Raw genomic sequence first — 19680 nt, 5'->3', positions numbered from 1 at the left:
TTCATAGGAAATATATAAAATACAAAGCAATATTTATCGATCTCATAATATTAGAATTTTTTCTGTATGTACATTATATATATATACGGTACCATATTTCCAAGCTAAAAGTAATACCAGGAAAGCGAGTATTAATAAACCTAATAAAATAATATGAAAAATTGATGATTGATTATTTAATCTTATCTTACAGTAATACGAAAAATTTTTTGGAAATAGTTGTAGCAATATACATGTATACGTACATACTTATAGTCACCGTTAAGATTTAATCTAGTGTATTCAAATCCTAGTATACTGAAATTAATTTATACACAGTAGAACCTTGTTTATCCGATTAGGTCGGTGGAAAAGAAGGCAGTTCGGATAATCGAGCAGTTCTGGTAATAAAAATGTACTACATACCAAATCTCTCCAACTTTTCTCATTGTTTGCAACATTACGATTCAAGTGAAATTATAACATTTCAACTGCTACTTCTCGATATAGTATTTATTTTGAATAAAAACAAGTGACTACATACATTAGCAGATATACACATTATACAGGGTGGTTGGTAACTGGTGGTACAAACAGAAAGGGGGTGATTCTACGCGAAAAAAGAAGTCCAAAATATAGAATAAAAAATTTTTGTTTTTTAATTTTTTCATCGAGAAAACGATCTACAGTGAGATCCGTTATAACGTACCGCACGCGTACTGAGCGCAAATTCAAAGTCGACTTTTACCATCAAGTTTATGACTGTTGTGGAAGAAAGCTTATTAATATGAATTAATAACTTATAGATTGTGAAATTTAGAATTTAATAATAATATTGGTTTAATTATGCAATAAGGCTCAGATGTGGCATGATTTTCTACATTGGAAATTGCTTCGTTTATAACTTTTGCGACACGAGGCGGTTGTTGTCGAAGCTAAATCAGCCCCTTTCGTTTCGTTTTTACTATTTGAATGTATGTTTAAATTATATAAACGTAAACAGCATTTATTTAAAACTATTATAAAATGAGAAGGTATTTGTAAATTTAAAGGCAGTGTTACGCCGGGCGACTCTCTACCTGGCCCAGGTCATACACCGCGGGCCAGACGGATACCAGATGTCCCGTTGACGTCTCTCCTCGCGATTACGTCTCCCCGCGATTGGTCGAAAATACAGGCAGTATAAAAGTTAAAAGTAAAGGCATCGAATTAATTTATACACCAAATAACACAATTAATTTTAAATTAAATTTTTTAGTCATATTCTATCAGTATGTTCTATAGAGGTAAATAAAATACAGTGTTATATAAATATATTTAAATTTTCGGTAGAAATTCATAGGAAATATATAAAATACAAAGCAATATTTATCGATCTCATATTATTAGAATTTTTTCTGTATGTACATTATATATATACGGTACCATATTTCCAAGCTAAAAGTAATATCAGGAAAGCGAGTATTAATAAACCTAATAAAATAATATGAAAAATTGATGATTGATTATTTAATCTTATCTTACAGTAACACGAAAAATTCTTTGGAAATAGTTGTAGCAATATACATGTATACGTACATACTTATAACCACCGTTAAGATTTAATCTAGTGTATTCAAATCCTAGTATACTGAAATTAATTTATACACAGTAGAACCTTGTTTATCCGATTAGGTCGGTGGAAAAGAAGGCAGTCCGGATAATCGAGCAGTTCTGGTAATAAAAATGTACTACATACCAAATCTCTCCAACTTTTCTCATTGTTTGCAACATTACGATTCAAGTGAAATTATAAAATTTCAACTGCTACTTCTCGACATAGTATTTATTTTGAATAAAAACAAGTGACTACATATATTAGCAGGTATAGACATTATACAGGGTAGTTGGTAACTGGGTGGTACAAACGGAAAGGGGGTGAGTCTACGCGAAAAAAGAAGTCCAAAATATAGAATAAAAAATTTTTGTTTTTTAATTTTTTCATCGAGAAAACGATCTACAGTGAGATCCGTTATAACGTACCGCACGCGTACCGAGCGCAAATTCAAAGTCGATTTTCTCGAAAAACAAGCCTCAAACGAAAAATTTTTATTCTATATTTTCGACTTCTTTTTTTCGCGTAGAATCACCCCCTTTCCGCTTGTACCGCCAGTTACCAACCACCCTGTATAAAATCCGATTGCACATATTACGAGGTTACTCTTGAGCCTAGCTCGGATAATGGAGGCTCAGGATTCATTTGTTTGGATAAACGAAGTTCTATTGTATATTAATTTTATTGACTTCATTAATTTTACTGATTGTAAATTACTCAATTTTACAATTTTACTGAATTGTAAAATAGTAGTGTATTAAAATTTATGAATTACTGCCCACCTTTGTTGTTGATATAAGGTTGGATAGCCTTGACTACTTCAGGATGAATGTTCTCTTTGTCGTAATTTCGAAGTTGCGAGAGGAATGTGTCAACATGTCCCATCATCGCTTTGCACGCTTTCCAACTTCTATCTTTTGGAATTTGACCTCTGGGGGAAAATAAAACTAAAACAGCTTGTGCCACCATCGCTACTTGTTCCGGTGGCGTTCCAAAGGATTTTAGTTCTGTCAAGTTGTTCTGAAATTTAGATAATAATTTTGTGAAATATCCGGAATAAAATCTAATTATCGGGGTTTTTTTATTAAAATAGCTAGAGTTATCATAATCGAGATTTTCAAATGTAAATCATGTCTTTTTGGAACTACATATATGTTTATGTAAAATCGATTGTAAAAAGATTCCGACACTGTACAATTTTAATTTCTATTTCTAATTTTCTGTAAATGTACCAAGGATCAACAAAAATGTGTTATACTGTGTTACTGCACTATATAAAATGTAGACATAATTTACTCTCCCTCGGTATCTATTTTGATATTTCGACAACTATCAATAATAACTCTAATAATTAACTTTACCTATATAGTGTGGTGTAACACAATGTAATATATTTTTGCTGTTCTGTTTTCGATGTGAGGTGGATATAATCAAGTAAGGACGTATTCAGTCTTCACAGAGTGGCGAGTGTAAACGTTATTATGATATTTCCTTATATTTTCTATCGTTTATGATTTGTTTGTAAGTCTCAGCTATTCCTCTCAATAAAACATCCCTACAATGTATCTCGATGTTCTTTCAACATTGTCGCCTCGATTTTGATAATTATGTACTATAAAAATCTTAAATTTCTCAAGATAAACCTAGATTTTTGATCAAATTGAATCTGATGATAATAAATTCTATATTGGTTCGCATATATTTAATTATTCTGTCCTATCATGTTTCAATGTCATGAAGAGGAAATTAGAAAGAATATTTATACATATTAAATATGATGAATAGAAATATAAGTGCCATAATTGAATCTGTCTTTCAAACAAATGTCTTACTTTATTTAATGTGTCAAGAGCAGCTTCAGCTTGTCGAACTGCAGGCTCTGCTTTTGCTAAATCCTCGTCGCATCTCCTTTGTCTCTCTGCTACTGTTTCTTTTATTTCAGCTACCTTTGCCTCTTCCTCGGACACTGTACACAAGTTTTTTGCTCAACGCGTGACAATTTTCTATGTATTTTTTAATTATACCGTTGCATAATGTAATATACATATCAATCTCAGCAAACTTTGGATAAGTAGTCGAAGAATCGAGACCCAAGCAGGGCACTTATCCAATGGAGACATCGATTTCAAGTGTCGATACGGCTTGCAATTTTGGTAAACATAGAAAAGGATAGCGTATGCGAAGATCAAGGAGGTTTGGGAATCGACTTGATAGAAAGAAACATATCGAAACATTAATGAGATAATACTAATGCAACGATGAATCTTTGTTTTTCATTTTCATTGAACTACTTTTTATTTTTATTGAATTACTTATTATTATTATAATGCGAATTTTGTTATTATTATAATAATAACTATTTTTATTTTATTTTTGTTAAATTACTTTTTATTGAACCTCGACCAATGAGATCTTTCTGATTAGGATGAGATGAAAGACGATATAATTTGGTGCATATTTGCTTATTTAAGGACTCCAACTTATTTTGTTTTGCCTATTAAATGCGATCGGAAGTAGATATATCGTGTTTACGCTTATTTTAAACAGAAAAATCTTACAATTTATAAAAAGTCAAATGTAAGAGTGTTTCATCACTGAATTAGTAGTATCTGAATAACATTCGGATTCGGATTAAATTATGCTACTGAGTTTCACGAAGTATTGGAAGACACCTTGGAAGGAATTTTCCTTAGCGCTAGGGATAACAACCGGGTATTTACAGGCACTTATCCAAAGTTTGTTGTGTATTATATATATAATAATTAGGTTATTAATACGTGTACAAAAATATAAATGTCAACAGTCTTCTAAAAATTACACTAATAATTTTTTAAATAATACTTCTTATCAGAAAGCAAATAAAAATAATTTGGGACGCATGATCGGATTTAAGAAGCGAAACAATACCAATAGCTTTTTCCCCTTCGGCTTTAGTATTCTCTGCTCGGACTTCGGCAAGAATTTTATCTGCAATTTCATTCTTCTTTTTTAATTCGATTTCTTGGGCTGCTAACACCACTCTTAATTCGCTTACCTATCGATTAACGTTCATATAACCTTGTGTAAATTTACTAAATCAATTAAGTTTTATATTAATATAAACAGTGGTTCAAACTTTGTGAAGTTTGCTATGTCTCTTATCGTTGAATATACGATAAATAATGAGATTACTAACGTTCCAAATATCTTGGATACCATTTTGGATAGATGCATTTGCGTATATTAATACTTGCAAATAAAAAAAGTTAAATACATAACGAAATTATTAATATCTTAAATATAATTTGGCAAGATAAATAATTAACGATTTGTTTAAGGCTGGTCAGGTGTAAGACATTGTTTTTTGAAAAAGTTTTATTAGTATTTTAATTTGCTTAACGTGAGCGGATAAGGCGCTTAATGATACGAAATAATTTAATAAATCTAACTGAGATCAATAATCTGGAACAAGAACAAGATAAATTTAAATAATAGACGTCTTTAAGATACACATCAGTCTCAATTAATTTCTTGAATTCATCTATGCATTTATTTGCGATTCTGATGAATCTGGTCATTATCGTATTATTATTTCTCTGCTGAAACATTTGCTATTTTCTAAAAGCCCGAATATTTTAAACATTAAACTTAAAATTTAAATAACATTAAAGCTTCCAATATTGTTTGTTTAAATGACAATTAATGCATCATAATCTTGGTCTTCATATTAAAAAATGAATTTACGCACACGTAAACAATAATAGAACAATTATCAATTATCGAACAATTAAGGAATTCTTTTTTGGACTTTGAAAGAAATTTTTAATTTTGTTGGGATCTACAGATTTTTAAAAATTTTAAACTTACACAATCACATACTTATTGCCAAAATATATTTACTTTAAGAAATAAACTATTTGTGCTTAATCTATTTATTTATTTATTATTCATCTTTCATAGCTAAGACTCTACGAACTGGTTAGGAGTTCTACAACACCAGTTATAACTAAAATCTCTGATAGTTTAAACTTTTGAGAATTTTATATATTTCTATCATTCGTTATTTTATATATTTAATTTAATTAGTAGTACTGTGAAAATGTTTTAATTTGCAATGTTTATATGCAATGTGTCTTCGTTAAATAGTTAATATGCAATGTGTCTTCGAAATTCGTGAACTGTCAAGTATATTATAAAAATCAAATGTTATTTAATATTCTGTCTATATAATATAGTACTACTATAACGAATGAAGTTATTACTTGGCCAGCGCAAGATTCCAGCTTTTCCAGGCCGTTTTTCAATCTCTCTATCATCGCTTTTACGTCGTAGGTTCTTTCCACAAGCAACTTCGAGTACAAAGAAATTTGCTCCAAAAACGTTTTTGGAGTCGTGTAGTTGTATCTTCTCTCGTTTTGTAAATAAAGCGAAGATATATCATTAACGCTAGTATGCACGTATGACATGAACAAAGAAGCTGATGGCTTGTATTTTTTTGGAAGGTCTTCTAATTCCTGCAATCAGTAAATATCACAATGATAAACTTAATAGATGAAAATAAAATAATATCAGGAAGACAGATTAAGTTTATTCATAAGTAATAATCGAATGAAGCGATTACGGACCGTTTATTTTGTAAGTAGTGTAAGTCCACTTTTAGGAAAAATTAGGGAAACGACAAATTTACATATACTTTAGTGCGATTTTTCTTATTTATAAGCAATTTATAATTTAGATTTAAAAAATTTTTAAATTTTTAATTTAAAAATTATTAGAAATGTAGACTAAGAAATTTGTTAACTTTTTTAAATTTAGATTTTAAAATTACTAAAATTAATAATGATTTATTTTGAAAGCAGTGTAGGTCTATTTGTTGTAATCTATAGGCTGTCCAAACGGCCATCAATAATGACAAACAAATGATAGCGAATGGAATTCTATCCTATTTATTTCACATAGTATTGCGCGTGCGAATGTGAACAAGTTGTTTAAATGCGATTCAGTAATGTACTCGTAAATTATTATTACATATAAAATGTTATGAAATTAATAATAGTTTTATGTTTATACCTTTTCTAAAAATCACCTTCTATCGTCTTTTCCAAAAAATAATACAGTACAAATAGCGGAGATGCGATATAGAGATACCCTTGATAAATTGATTTTATAAACATTTCAATGTAATAAATAATCTAATAAAATGTAAAATATAATATCTGTTTTCATTCACACTGATATCTTAACATAAATTAAATTAACTAAATGACTTATTAAGCTTTATAAAGAATGTGCTAAATTGTCTTACTTCTAAGAACCTGGTGGAAACGGATCTCAAAGCATCCTGTGGCCAGCTTTGAAACCAATTGATCGAAGTGTTGTTTACGATTGCTGGAAACTGTCTAGCCCTGTTTCGTAATGTTGCACCAACGGGAGAAAAGCAAAGAATGCATTTTAACAAATTTCGAACTCGATTGATGAAAAATTTCCAACAATTTTCTTTGGTGTCCATCATGCCGGTTTGTTTTACCTACGATATAATAAAACGTCAATATACCATATTAGAATAAAAATTGAAGCAATGCATAAGGCAAATATATAATAACTGCATTGAAATTCCTCAGTATTAAAGATATTATTTATACGAGTACCAATGCACGGGGCAAAGTTTAGATTCAGACTATAATTAAATCATAGTTCAAACTTTAAAAATATAAAATTGTTGATACAGAACATTCTGACATAATATGATACAAACGCGCCACACTGCGAGAAACTGGATGAACTCGACATACAAAATGCTATCTGAAAATAATTTACACATCACCGACGCAGATATAACCGCAACTGTGCAGAATAAGTCCAACGTTTCGTTGTAGACAATGAAGAAATTAGTGATAAGGAAGGTACTGCAATTTTGAATCGTGTTCTTCGGTATTTGAAGTAACAAGAAGGCGTACCTAGCCTAACAGAAAGTTTAATGATAGTGGAAAGTTGGCATGATGAAGCAAAATTGTAAATGTAGAATTGAAAAAATAATTTATTATGTTCTAAATAATTGTACCATAAATGAAAAAAATGATTATATTATCAAAGGAATTACATCTCTTAAAAGTAAGAAGCTTATTTTGGAATAGAAAATGCGTTTTTATTTATTTTCCTCCGAGTCTCGATTATCCACTTCGATCACGATTTATCCGGACTGTTTGTCATCGATTAAGCCGGTCAATCGAATGCTGCATATGACATGTAGTTATACTATTCGTTTTTTTTTTTTGTTCTATCAACGAAACTACTGCGCGGCGAACTAAAAATTTTATAATATTCGAAATACTACAACTACTTTATTCGTATTGCTGATATATATCGTCACATTTTCACTCTTAATATGAGGTATGTATACTAATGTTAGGTTATCTTTTATGAAGACTTTGTTGCCTCAAGGATCTGAGGTAAATGCCTTGTGACCCCTTATAGCCTGCTTATCAAAAGGGATCGCTGCTATCCGCACTCTGTGACGGGATCCTTCAGAAAGATTCTCCATTCTTTGGCAATACTACATGGGGCCACTTGTCATCCACAAACTATTTCACGCATTCTCTAAACTGTAAACAGCCATATTCGGTGATATGGCTATGAGGTGTCGGTACAACAGGCTCGGCAACTTCTAAACGCCGGTTATCGACTTTCCAAACATTAGCCTGCTTCCACTTGCGACTAGTCGCGCGCAATTATAAAATCTATTGTCAAATATGGTACAACTTCCACTCGCACTGTCTTGACTAACATTAAAACCATCGACAGTTACGACAAAGTTATTTCTACCAGAACTAGTCAAAATGACTGGTCTTTAGAAAATACATACTAGCAATACAATATTTTTATACTTATTGATTTATTATATTCTTACAAAAGGAGTTCATGTTATGCAGTGCATTTTTGGTATTATTAATTTATTTGGGACCATGATTCTTAAACGAGGATTGGCACATTTATAAAATTGTAGAATCAGTCATTTTGACTGATGTCAGCATCATGATCGATCCGAAATTTTTTTGATAATTGACACCATCATATCGAATGATACGTAGTAACATTTCTAAAAACGTGTGGGAAATTGTACAAAACGAGGAAATTGGTTAGTTTGGGTTTGGGACAAGTACCAGTTATTTTGACTGGTATTGGTATAAGTAGCAATGGTACAAAATTATTTTGAATTTGAATACATAAAAGAAAAAATAAAAAAATAAAATTCATTATATTATTCCTTTAGTTGGCGCTACAAAAATCATTACATCATTTGCAGAAGAAAATGTAACATGAAGTAGAAATTTAAAAATAAAATTGTAGATCCAGGCATTTTGACTGGTATGGTAGTTATAGTGCCAAAGGTCGCACAAAATTCCAAAGTATATGGAATACATACGTGCTGTACCTAGATTCAAAACAATCACGCGCGTCTGAACGTCATTTTGTGTTTAGAAGTATGAGTGCTCAGTAAGGACGTTTTAACGACATTTACGACGTAATACACTATCTCTGTACTTGTACTTCGAGTCACAGTTGTTTAAGGAACTATGCCGGTTCTCGGTATCAAACATTTACACACGACGGCCTATCGTCTCGCGCCCAACGGGATGGTAGAGCGCCTACGTCGACAGTTGAAAGCGGCAATTAACACGTTGAGCTCGGCGCCGAAATTGCTGTCTTTACCGTTCAGTCGGCAGGGAGCGAGCGCTGAAGTGATACGATGGAACATTGAAGTCTCCCGCTGTGATGCATTTGTCACAGAACGATTGGAAATACTGTTCCCATTTTTGTAATGTCATTTCGTGTCGCGGTGGTGCATTTACTGCTGATATCTGGAAGTAATTGCTGTTAGTCTGTATTGTAACGGTGGTTTCTTGAACGTGTTCCTGATTAATTTGACTATGTAAGTGGTGTTTGACATCGTTTCTTATTATCACACAGCACCTCCGCGTGCTTTTCCCGAGGGTTGCCTGGAGATGGTGCAATATAGTATTTTCATGTAGCTTTTTGGAGCGAAATATGTCTATGAAATAAGTAATATGTCAATATTATTGTTATACAGAAATGTTTTCATTTCGAGGGCCCGTTATTGTAGACCATTGGAGTTCTTAGTTGCTATTTTCGGCGTGTCCATTTCTATTTTTACTTTTTTTTTATATTTACGTGGAGGAAATCCGCACGAACGCCAGACCACTTCTGGGGAAAGCGGCGTGGTAGTGTCGGACTCCAACCGACTAAAACATCCACGATGACCGTCCTGTCCTGGCTGCGATCGAGAGAGGCCCCGGAGCGGTGTGTGGCCATTGTCACACCGCGCCTCGTCGCTGGGGCTGCCGTGCCAGGAAGCCCGGTTCCTCTACCGGACTGCTTGGCGGCCCCGAGGCGCTGAGCCGCCAACGCCCAAAAGCCCGAACCCCACCGGGGGGCGCGGCGGGCCCAGCGCGCTTCGCCAACGCCACACGGAGATCTCTACTTGTACTTAAAGTGATTTTAATATAATTGACTAACACAACTTTATCACGTGTCTCTTTATTAAACAAACTAACACGTTTAATACCCACCTCGGTTCCGTTAAAAGGAATAAAGCTGACCTTTAGTTATAAATTAGGGTAAGGCCAAATAGCGGCGGACTATCTGCCATAATATCGTTATGAAAATGCCTTTGTCTATTTTATAATTTCCCCTAACAAGTGGCATTTCGGATGATATTTAATTCAATTTATGATAACTTATTTGTATTGGGTAACTATATATAGTGTACAGGATGTCCAAAAATTATTTTTCATAGCTTTGGCAGGTATTTTTACATCTTCAAATCGGCGGACATCTGATTGAAAAAGTTACCGCAAAATTGACCTTAATATCCAATTTCACGGTCAAATTTTTTTATTGTATCGTGTAGTATTCATTACGAGGAAGAAAACACTCAAGGGAACCATCGGGCGTAACTCAACCGTTTTCTTGGAAAGAAGATATTAAATTTTCATTCATTGTATATGTCGGAGATGAAAGAACACCGGAGCCTTTGGAATTTTGGATAATCCCGCAACATTGTAACCTAGAGTCTACTATAGCTGTAATTGAACAATTGTAGTTATTCAATCCGATTGTAATTGTTCGAGAGTTGTGATAATGAACTTGGGCTCGAGGCAACAGTCAGTCGCCGAACGTAGCCGCGGTCACGGGATGAACGCTTTGTCTAACAAAGGTATGGAGTAATTCTATAGCTCTCCTTAAAAGAAATATTCGTGGCCACACGCGACAGTAAACATTCCAACGGTTTCTGTCCCGTGGCTCGCCATACGCAGACCCTATTCTCCGGGTAAGATGATTACCAGATTTCGATGCATCTCCACTGTACATGTTCAGCTAGCTTGAGAACCCGTTATAAATTTTGAGATTTAGTTTACTAAAGTCTTTCAAACAGAGAAACAGTTTTTGTCCCAACTACGTGAAGATAGGGGAAATGTATTTTTTTCACGAACGACGCTTCCCACTAGCAACCTTCCCACAAGGGCGGCTAGCATCCTTTTCTCGATACCAACATGGAAATTGACCAATTAACAACAACGTCAATTTCCCTCACTTTCCGAACAAGGGCTTTTCTCGACGAATCCGATGATCTCGTGTCCTTAGACACACCCCATCACAGTTTTCCTCTGCAGCATCATCCTGACGAAAAGTCATTCTCTCTCGTGATGTCTCAGTAGCGAGTTACATGGTGTCACGCTCGGTGAATATTCTACGTTTTAACAAAGAGTCAGTTTAGTAATACTTGTACCGTAGGCAAGCAAGTTGAGTACAACTTGGACTTTGGAAAGGAGCGCATTTTGTTATTCCGCTGACCGCGGATTCGTTATTGAACGTGGGATTATTGTCATTAGCATCTCGAGTATCTAATTACTACGGCTACTTGTCAAATTCTGTAATAATCATATTTGTACTAGTAAATATCTTCTCTGTTACATAACAACAATGGCTAATCCAAATGAAGATTCGTTACACGCACCTAACCCTAATCATAATGTGAACCCGAAATATATATTATAGTTTTCCTCTGTGGCATCATCGGGACGGGAAAGGCATTCTCGCTCGCGATCTCATTGATGAAAGGAGTAACCCTTTACGACCAGTGAATATTACGCGTCCGACTTAGATTTTGTGAGTACGTTCATCTATCATCCCGTCGAACGCGGATTCGTTATTGAACCTAGGATCATTGTCGTTAGTTTCTCGAGTACCTAACTACCACGATTACTTGTCCGGTTCTATAGTAATCGTATTTGCACTAGTCAATGTCTTCTCTATTGCATAACGACAACGTGTAACCCAAACGAAGATTCGTTTCACGGCCCTAACCCTAATTCTAATGTAAACCCGACATATATATATGTGACGAATGAAACTTGAGCATTTTTTCCAAGAAAATGATTGAATTGCGATTCATGGTTCCTCAAAGGTACTGCAAAGGCACAATTCAATCAATTTGTCCGTCGTGACGAGTACTATACAATGCAATAAAAAATCTGATCTTGAGATTCAAGGACAAAGAATTCTTGAACATCCTGTACCTAAGATAATTGAACTTTTTATGGGTTCAATATACTCAGTTATACAAAAGTTAATATCGAAAATATTTGCTTGTCTTTTTATATGTTATGTATAACTCATAATCAACTATATGGAAAGAGCATAAATAGAAAATTATATTTGTGCACAAAAGAGTGCGCCGTAACGAAATTTTGTAAGGTTGATTGCCAATGCATAATAGTTATAGTTATAAGACATTACCGCGAAGAAAAAATAATTTGCATAACAGGAATAGATCGCGATCCAAATATTGCATAGAAAGTGTTTTGTTTACAAATAAGAAAACGTACCTCAGTTCTTAAGGCGTTCACGATATTATCTACCTCATCATCGGCGAATAATTCGGAGATTTCGCCGAAGGCGAGCATATCGTTTATAAGTACCAGAAATTTTTCATCGGCGATATGAGAATCAGTCATCACGAAAGTTATTCCGATTCCTTTCAATCCAGATTTCAGATATAAACCTGATAAATCGCCTCTTAAATCAGTCATCGAATAACCTGTTCGTAATTGTATCTGAAAAACCTAAAATGTAAAGGACTTTGATTAATTTTTATGTAAAGAGATTGCTTACATGTTATGTATACGTGTTGATATTAATTTGAAACTAATTAAAAAAAATTTGATCTATGAAAGTTCACAGTTAATTCTTATTCTCCATCTATCTCACATTCTTCAAATAGCAGAAATTCACACAAAATTTCACCTCAGGACCATTAAAAAACTATTTAAACATCGTTTAGGATACCTTCGTTTCAATTAAAAAATAATAAAATTTATCTCTCCTTTGCACTCTTGTTATATCTGTTATGTAACAATTCCTTATTTAATGTTATTCCAGTACTATCAAATTCTAATTCTCACTTTACCTGAGATTTTAAGGAACATGACACAAACTATGTAGGTATAATTTCTTCAGTTACTTTTTATCATAGTAATGAATTTTTCTAATATGATCCTATTTTTATTAGGAATTCAAAGAATATATTGTATACATGTAGTTCTTTGATGAAAACTACGAAAATAAGGCAATAGTCAGAGAGAAAAAGAGCGATGTTATTGCTTGTAAATCAACTGATTTAACAATTAATATTCAATATATATACAATTTATATATTCCAATTTAAACTTAACTTATTGATGAGAGATGATATAAACAGAAAAAAAATGAATATATTATGGTTTAGGCTACAGTAACTACTAGGTAGCCAACAATTCTAGTGTGAAATAATTTTCAATGGATCTATTGCTACAGAAAATATTGCATTACCTCTTAACTGCCTGCTCGTCATATATTAATAATGATTAGAGGCAGAAGATATGTACGAGAGTAAGAAAAAAATTATCCGCACTGTCGCTGTAGAACTTATTTTAAGCTATTTTCAAAAATGACATACCTCATTTTTCTACATAATCGTCCAGCTTTTCAATACACTTTGCCTATCTGTTAAAGAGCTTTCGCATTCCCTCATTAAAAAATGTTTTCTACTGAGCTGCGTGCCGTGCGTGAATGCAGCGCCATACTCGCCTCTTCGTCAATTGTTTCGGTACCATCTCGTATAAACTTTTCGAAACCTAAGTCTATCGCGGAGTATTGCATAAACAGAGTCATGACTGATTCGCAAATAATTTGCCGTATCATTCAATATCACCCATCTATTCGACAGAATCAGTTTACGTGCACTTTTAATGTTGTTATCAGTCGTGGATGTGGACGACCTTCCGGTTCCTTTTTCATGACTGACACCTGTGCTACGTTCTTTGAACTTCTGTATCCATTCAAACACACTTGCTGTGCACAAAGTGTTCGATAAATATCGGCACTAGACACGCTCTCCAACCACAAAATACGAACCGTTACATGCTGCTCTTTTTTCGTACAAATCACAAGTGGGGCATCCACAAATGAATTGACGTAACACGTTCAAACCTGAGCAGCATTGACTTAAAAGATAGTGATGTTATACGAAAAGTGCAGATAGGACAGTACGGCCAACAGAAGTTCCAAATATAACTGGAATATAACTGGAGCGCGGACAAGTTTTGGCTCGCTTTCCCCACACACACGTAATTATTATTTTTTAATTTTTAATGTAACATGGAATATTGAATGACATGATAATAACTATGCGCGGTCTTAGGTTTTGAGTTATGTACAAATGTATGTTTGGTAATATATATAAATAATAATAAATAGTACTAATCTAATTTACGATACACTTACAAAATCGCATGAAATAAGAATTAAGTCATACTAGCGTTACGAGCAGCCCCATGGCAGCCGAATATTAATATAATCTAACCTATAACTCATTGATTTATATTTTTCTACTTATATCGAAGATAATTAGCATCAATAAGTCAAGTTTAGGTTGGGATATGTAAAACTATGACCACCCATGTGCCAGAATGAAATGTAACGAAAACTAGATTTAATTGAAAGTTTTTGTAAATATCTCGGAAACGAAGACTGAGCGGCGATTATGTGTATCGAAAAACGTTGTTTAGAATTTTGATCTTGATAATATATTTTTAACTCGTTGAAATTTTCTAGACGTATAATTACCTTTACTGTTCTATTACTTTGTTAAGTGTTCACTTTTTACATTTTTTTCATAATAGGTAAATGTTTCACTTTTCGTGTCTGAAAAGGTGGTGATTTTTATGGAAAGATAAGGATTAGTTAGAATTGCATGGTGTTGGGAATTTTACAAATAATTATTGCAAAAGTACCTCTAAACCTGCAATGAAAGACGCAAGGCTAGAAAGAGATTGCTTTCCGCTTCCTCCAACACCAACAAGCAATGCGTTTCCTCTTGGTGACTCCAGAATGCGATTTATTTGACAAACCTGGTACATAGCATCTTCGAATAAAACCAGATTCATTGCCGCTACCTACTCCAAGGTAAAAAAATATATATTCGATTAGAAAAAGGAAATAGTAACATATATAAAAAATTAGAATATTCCAATCAGAATAAATATAAGTTTTACTTGTTTTATCAATTAATTTTAATTCAAAAAACGTATAAAAACATCTTACTCGTGAATTAGAAACTAATTTACATTAAATTTTAATAATACTGCTATATACAATATAAAATAAGTTCTTATGTTATCTATTTTTACAAGAGTGCAAAAAAAGTTGTGTGGAAAACGTTTCATGTACCAAAATATTGTATGTAAATATTGTTTATGTATAGCGTGTAATCTATATGTCAAAATTAGCAAGTATGTTGTAAGTTTTATATTATCCATAACAAAAGATCTAAATTTAATCTTGTAGTAATGTAGTAAACAGAATAAAAACTGTCTTTTACATCTGAATGTGAAATTATTTCGTTTGTCACATTCTATACCGAAGGAACGTTGATTTTAAGCTATAGTCAAAAGATTTCCATAAGATTTTCATAATTTCGAATGTTTATTTTTAGAATGACTATGATTTGTTTTATTGTAACATTTGACAAAACTATTAACTTGAATATTATTTATATTTTTTTATATGATATATTATATAATTTATATTTTAAATATAAATTATTACCAGTTCGTTATAATTAACCAGAGCTTCATCTAGTAACTTGGTCAATTGTTGCCAATCTTTTATTGGCATATATTTTGGTTCACCGATTCCTTCCGCAAAATGACAATATATTATTGGTCCAGCAAAGACAATATTTTCGTCGATTTCCTGTCATAATAAATGATATTATTAAATTTATCATTATCAAAAATTAAATTAAGAATATACGTAACAAAGACCTATTTACTTCTCTTTTATTTATAATAATTAATACTACTGACATTTTTAAACTTACAGAAATATTTTTGCGAAGCGACTCCTTCAGCAATTGCTGAAAGGCTTTTACATCTTCAGCATTGATTAATTTATCCGAATACACTCTTGTTGCTTCGTGAACGTACAATCTGATCAAATGATTTCCAGTCGGAACAGTCTCACCGTGTGCAAACAGTATGCCCTTAAAGAAAGAGTAAACCTTTTTTATATCAAATATTTATTATTAAATATAATATTAAATATTTTTTTAAGAGAGTTAATTATAACGTCACGTGATTTTTATCTCAATAAGTTGAATCTCATGGTAACTACTTCAGTTACCGACTGCGTTCGACATATATACACGTCAATCCAAAACTTTATTTCGGTGCGGTTGACGTGTATACTTGTCGTGTAAAATAAAAAATTACCATTTGCTATAAAAACTCAAAATTTATATAATACTTTACTGCGTATATCGGCTATTCCCCGAATTCTTTTGTGTATTTTATTCTATTATCTTTTGGCAATTTTTCAGTTTCTAATGACAATAACCTTTTCAACGATCAATGAATTGTTAATTTTGTCGTCCAACGCAATTCCAATTCCCCCGTGAAGATACCATTTACTGAGGAGACAATATGTGGTAAATGTGGAATAACAAATATACGTAACGAATATTTCCGGGCACACGAAAATCCGCAGGCATTAAGAGATAGTTTGTGCAGAATGGTACACCACCACATTCTACCAAAGCGCACCCTACCAGAGCACTTGACCAGCTGTTTTGGAAACAAGTAGTTGGTCGAGGAGGATCTGTGCTTCGACCTGTCAGTCCTAAGATTTAAATCCCCTCTATTTTTAATACTGGGGATAGACGAAGACACGATACAGTAAAATTTTAAGAGAACAGTCAGGCTCTGTTTACAAGAAAACAAAGGACGTATCGAACATCTGTTGTAAGTTGTGTTTTTTGTGGACACTCGCAGCCGAGACAATCGCGGTGCGTGTGTGATTTTGTTGTGGACGATCCCTACGACTTATACGAGATAAGCTGCCGAAATATGTGTCGTTCAGATTGAGGATCACCAGATCAGAAAGATCTATCTATATTAGATTTCAAAATTATATTGGATAAGCTAAATAAGATAAAATACCATAATGACCAATTCAGCGGAGATAATGGTGCGTATAAATATAAACGTAATAAAATCCATTCTTTTTTTGTATACTCATCCTCATATCCACCGCGCTTCGCATCCACCTACCCATTTTACGACATAGTCAAGTGTACGCTTGTTCGAAGAGTAAATTTTGATTTACTCGGAGATAAAGCTTCCTATGGAAAAATATTACTGTACTAACGTCATCAGTTTGGAAACACTTTACACAAAAGAGCATATTAATTTTAATAGGTAAACTGCAGCAAAGAGCGATAAATTTCTATGGTTTTAATTAAGCTTTTGTCATTTTAATTACTTGCTTTGTTGAAATAAATCTTACTTGAAAGATGTTTGAGAGATCACGCAGATTAAATACGTAATGAAATTTGACTGCTGTTGGTAGGAATGTTGTTGAAATTTTGTGGTGACAGTACAATGCTGCATTTAATAATGATTCTGCAATTTTTGTCAGCGCTAAGTTAAATTTGTTGATAGGATTCATCAGGTGTTGTTCTAGCATTTGGCTGTATATCAATATTAAGTTGTCTTCGGTTGGAAAACTGCAATAGAAAGAAATTTTCAGTTCATAGAAAAAGATTTTTGTAATAATAACTTAATATAGGTTATATTTCCAGAAGTTCTATATACATATTCTATATCATATACAGGGCGATGCACGTAAATCATGACAGCTGAATATTTTTTTTTTTATTATTATTTAATTTGTATAATTATCCAAATTAAACATATGCACTTACCTATAACACTAATAAATTATACCTATCTATAATAAGTATAACTTATTGTAAATAAACAGCCATGTCACTGCGCCACGCCAGAAAAATTACTGAAAATTCTCAACGCGAGAATTGATTGTAATTTCAACAAATAAAATAAAAAAAAAAAAAAATTTAATTTGTACTTTACAATTTGTCCAACTGGACACTCGTTAAAATTGTCTAGCTTTATTACTATGTAACACGTGGATGACAGCCCCCAGCAAGATACCATCGTCCAGTTTGTTTATTTTATTTCTTTAGCGAGGTCAGTGGGATGTTTTCTTTTCAGTCTCCTTTTTTATATGGGTTTCGCTCGTGTCAGCAGCCAGCTTATTTGGAAGCGTTGCCGTTATTTCCTTGTTTTTTTTACGCACCTACCGATTTCTTCTTGGATCGTTGGTATTTTTAGGTCTTTGTGTGATCCTCGTTTCTGATATACCACGGGACGCTGACTACTGTCTGAGTATCTTTTTTTTTTTATTATTATTTAATTTAAACTTTACAATTTGTCCAGCTGGACATTTGGTAAATTTTTCTCACTTAATTGGCAAATAACATGTGGATGGCTACCCCCAGTGAGGTATCATCTTCGAATTTGATTATTTTATTTCTTTAGTGAGGTGAGTGTTTGTTTGTTAGGTTATGTCCTTTGTGAGATCTGCTGGTTGTTTCCTTTTTAATCTTCACTGAGTATCTTTGAGAAGCGACTCTGGTTTATTTACCTAACTCATTGCTGCTGTTCCTCATAGTGGTATTCCGTACGTCCAAATTGGTTTTATTATCGTTTTGTAAATTTTTAGTTTATTTTCCATGCTGACTTTAGAGTTTCGTCTAGTTAGCCAGTACATCTGTCTTCTTTTTATCCGTATTTTGCCTATAATTGATTTAGTATGTTGCTTTCATGTAAGTTACGAATCTAAGTGGAGTCTTAGTATTTAACTTGTTTTGTTTGTTTTATGTGCATGCCATTCAATTGGATATTAGGTGGTTTCTGCTTTCGTATTGTAAATGTAATGTGGTTAAATTGACTGGGGTTTGCTTTTATCTTGCAGTCATTTTTCTATTTTTCTGATACGCTCTGGTAGTAATATGTCTGCTGTTTTTGGATTAGTGTGCCTGACTAATACAGCTGTATTGCCCGCGAATGTCAGTATTTTGCTATTGGTAGTTGTAAGAGTGCTGATTTTGGGAACGTTTATGTACTTGGGTTTCGGCCCTCTGAAGGGATTGTCGCCGTGCGCCAGTCATAAGTGGCTATCCTGTTATTGTCTTTTCGGCCTGGGACACTAGCTGATGGCTGTGACCTGTAGGATGTTTGTCAAACGTAGTTATTCCATTATTGTTTTATAATCCTGTGACAGGGACACAAAAGGAATGTAACTTTACCGAATTAAATTTGCTAAAACAGTTGTGTGATGTAACAGTTAAATAGATCTGGGATCCATATATCTTTAATCGCTATACAAATAATTTCATTATTTGTATTACTATTATTGATATTTATGATCTTTTTCAAATACATAGAACAAAGATGAGCTTTCACAGATTAATGTCTTCTTATTTAATTTCATTATTTGTATTGTTATTGTCGTAATTTGTGTTCTTTTTTAAAAATACATGGAACAAAGATGAATTTACAAAGATAAATCTTTTTAAGGATAAACAGGAAGTAACTAACTGTTCTATTATCCGAAAATTCCATTATCCTAACATCGTTGCCTCCTAATTAGTTCGGATAATTGAGATTCTGCTGTGTATCTTTCCAACTGCAATAGTATTGGAATAT

The 19680-nt window shown here is 33.0% G+C and overlaps 1 protein-coding gene across 1 annotated transcript; it reads right to left on the bottom strand.

Moving 5' to 3' along the window:
* Positions 1-2153: 2153 nt before the first annotated feature.
* On the bottom strand, positions 2154-17802 carry LOC100741707 (dynein beta chain, ciliary-like). Its single transcript, XM_024369177.2, has 11 exons — positions 17729-17802; positions 17456-17675; positions 15993-16154; positions 15719-15865; positions 14905-15066; positions 12460-12696; positions 6858-7079; positions 5815-6066; positions 4481-4607; positions 3406-3539; positions 2154-2593 (listed from the first exon to the last, which is right to left on the bottom strand). Exons 1-11 carry the CDS (start codon positions 17800-17802, stop codon positions 2345-2347), a joined length of 1986 nt encoding a protein of 661 aa, XP_024224945.1. The 3' UTR covers positions 2154-2344.
* Positions 17803-19680: the final 1878 nt, after the last annotated feature.

Source organism: Bombus impatiens, unplaced genomic scaffold (assembly GCF_000188095.3).
Source record: "Bombus impatiens unplaced genomic scaffold, BIMP_2.2 scf_0546, whole genome shotgun sequence".
Taxonomy (NCBI): domain Eukaryota; kingdom Metazoa; phylum Arthropoda; class Insecta; order Hymenoptera; family Apidae; genus Bombus; species Bombus impatiens.
Note: the sequence above shows the minus strand (reverse complement) of the source record. Positions and strands in the feature narration are given on the sequence as shown.

Excerpts from the sequence above, each read along its gene's own strand:
- LOC100741707 (XM_024369177.2), bottom strand. The coding sequence starts at position 17,802 with ATGATTTACGTGCATCGCCCTGTATATGATATAGAATATGTATATAGA. Across the intron at positions 15,067-15,718 it reads TGGTTAATTATAACGAACTG|GTAGCGGCAATGAATCTGGT; the intron begins GTAATAATTTAT and ends ACCTTGGAGTAG. Across the intron at positions 7,080-12,459 it reads TGAACGCCTTAAGAACTGAG|GTAAAACAAACCGGCATGAT; the intron begins GTACGTTTTCTT and ends ATTATATCGTAG.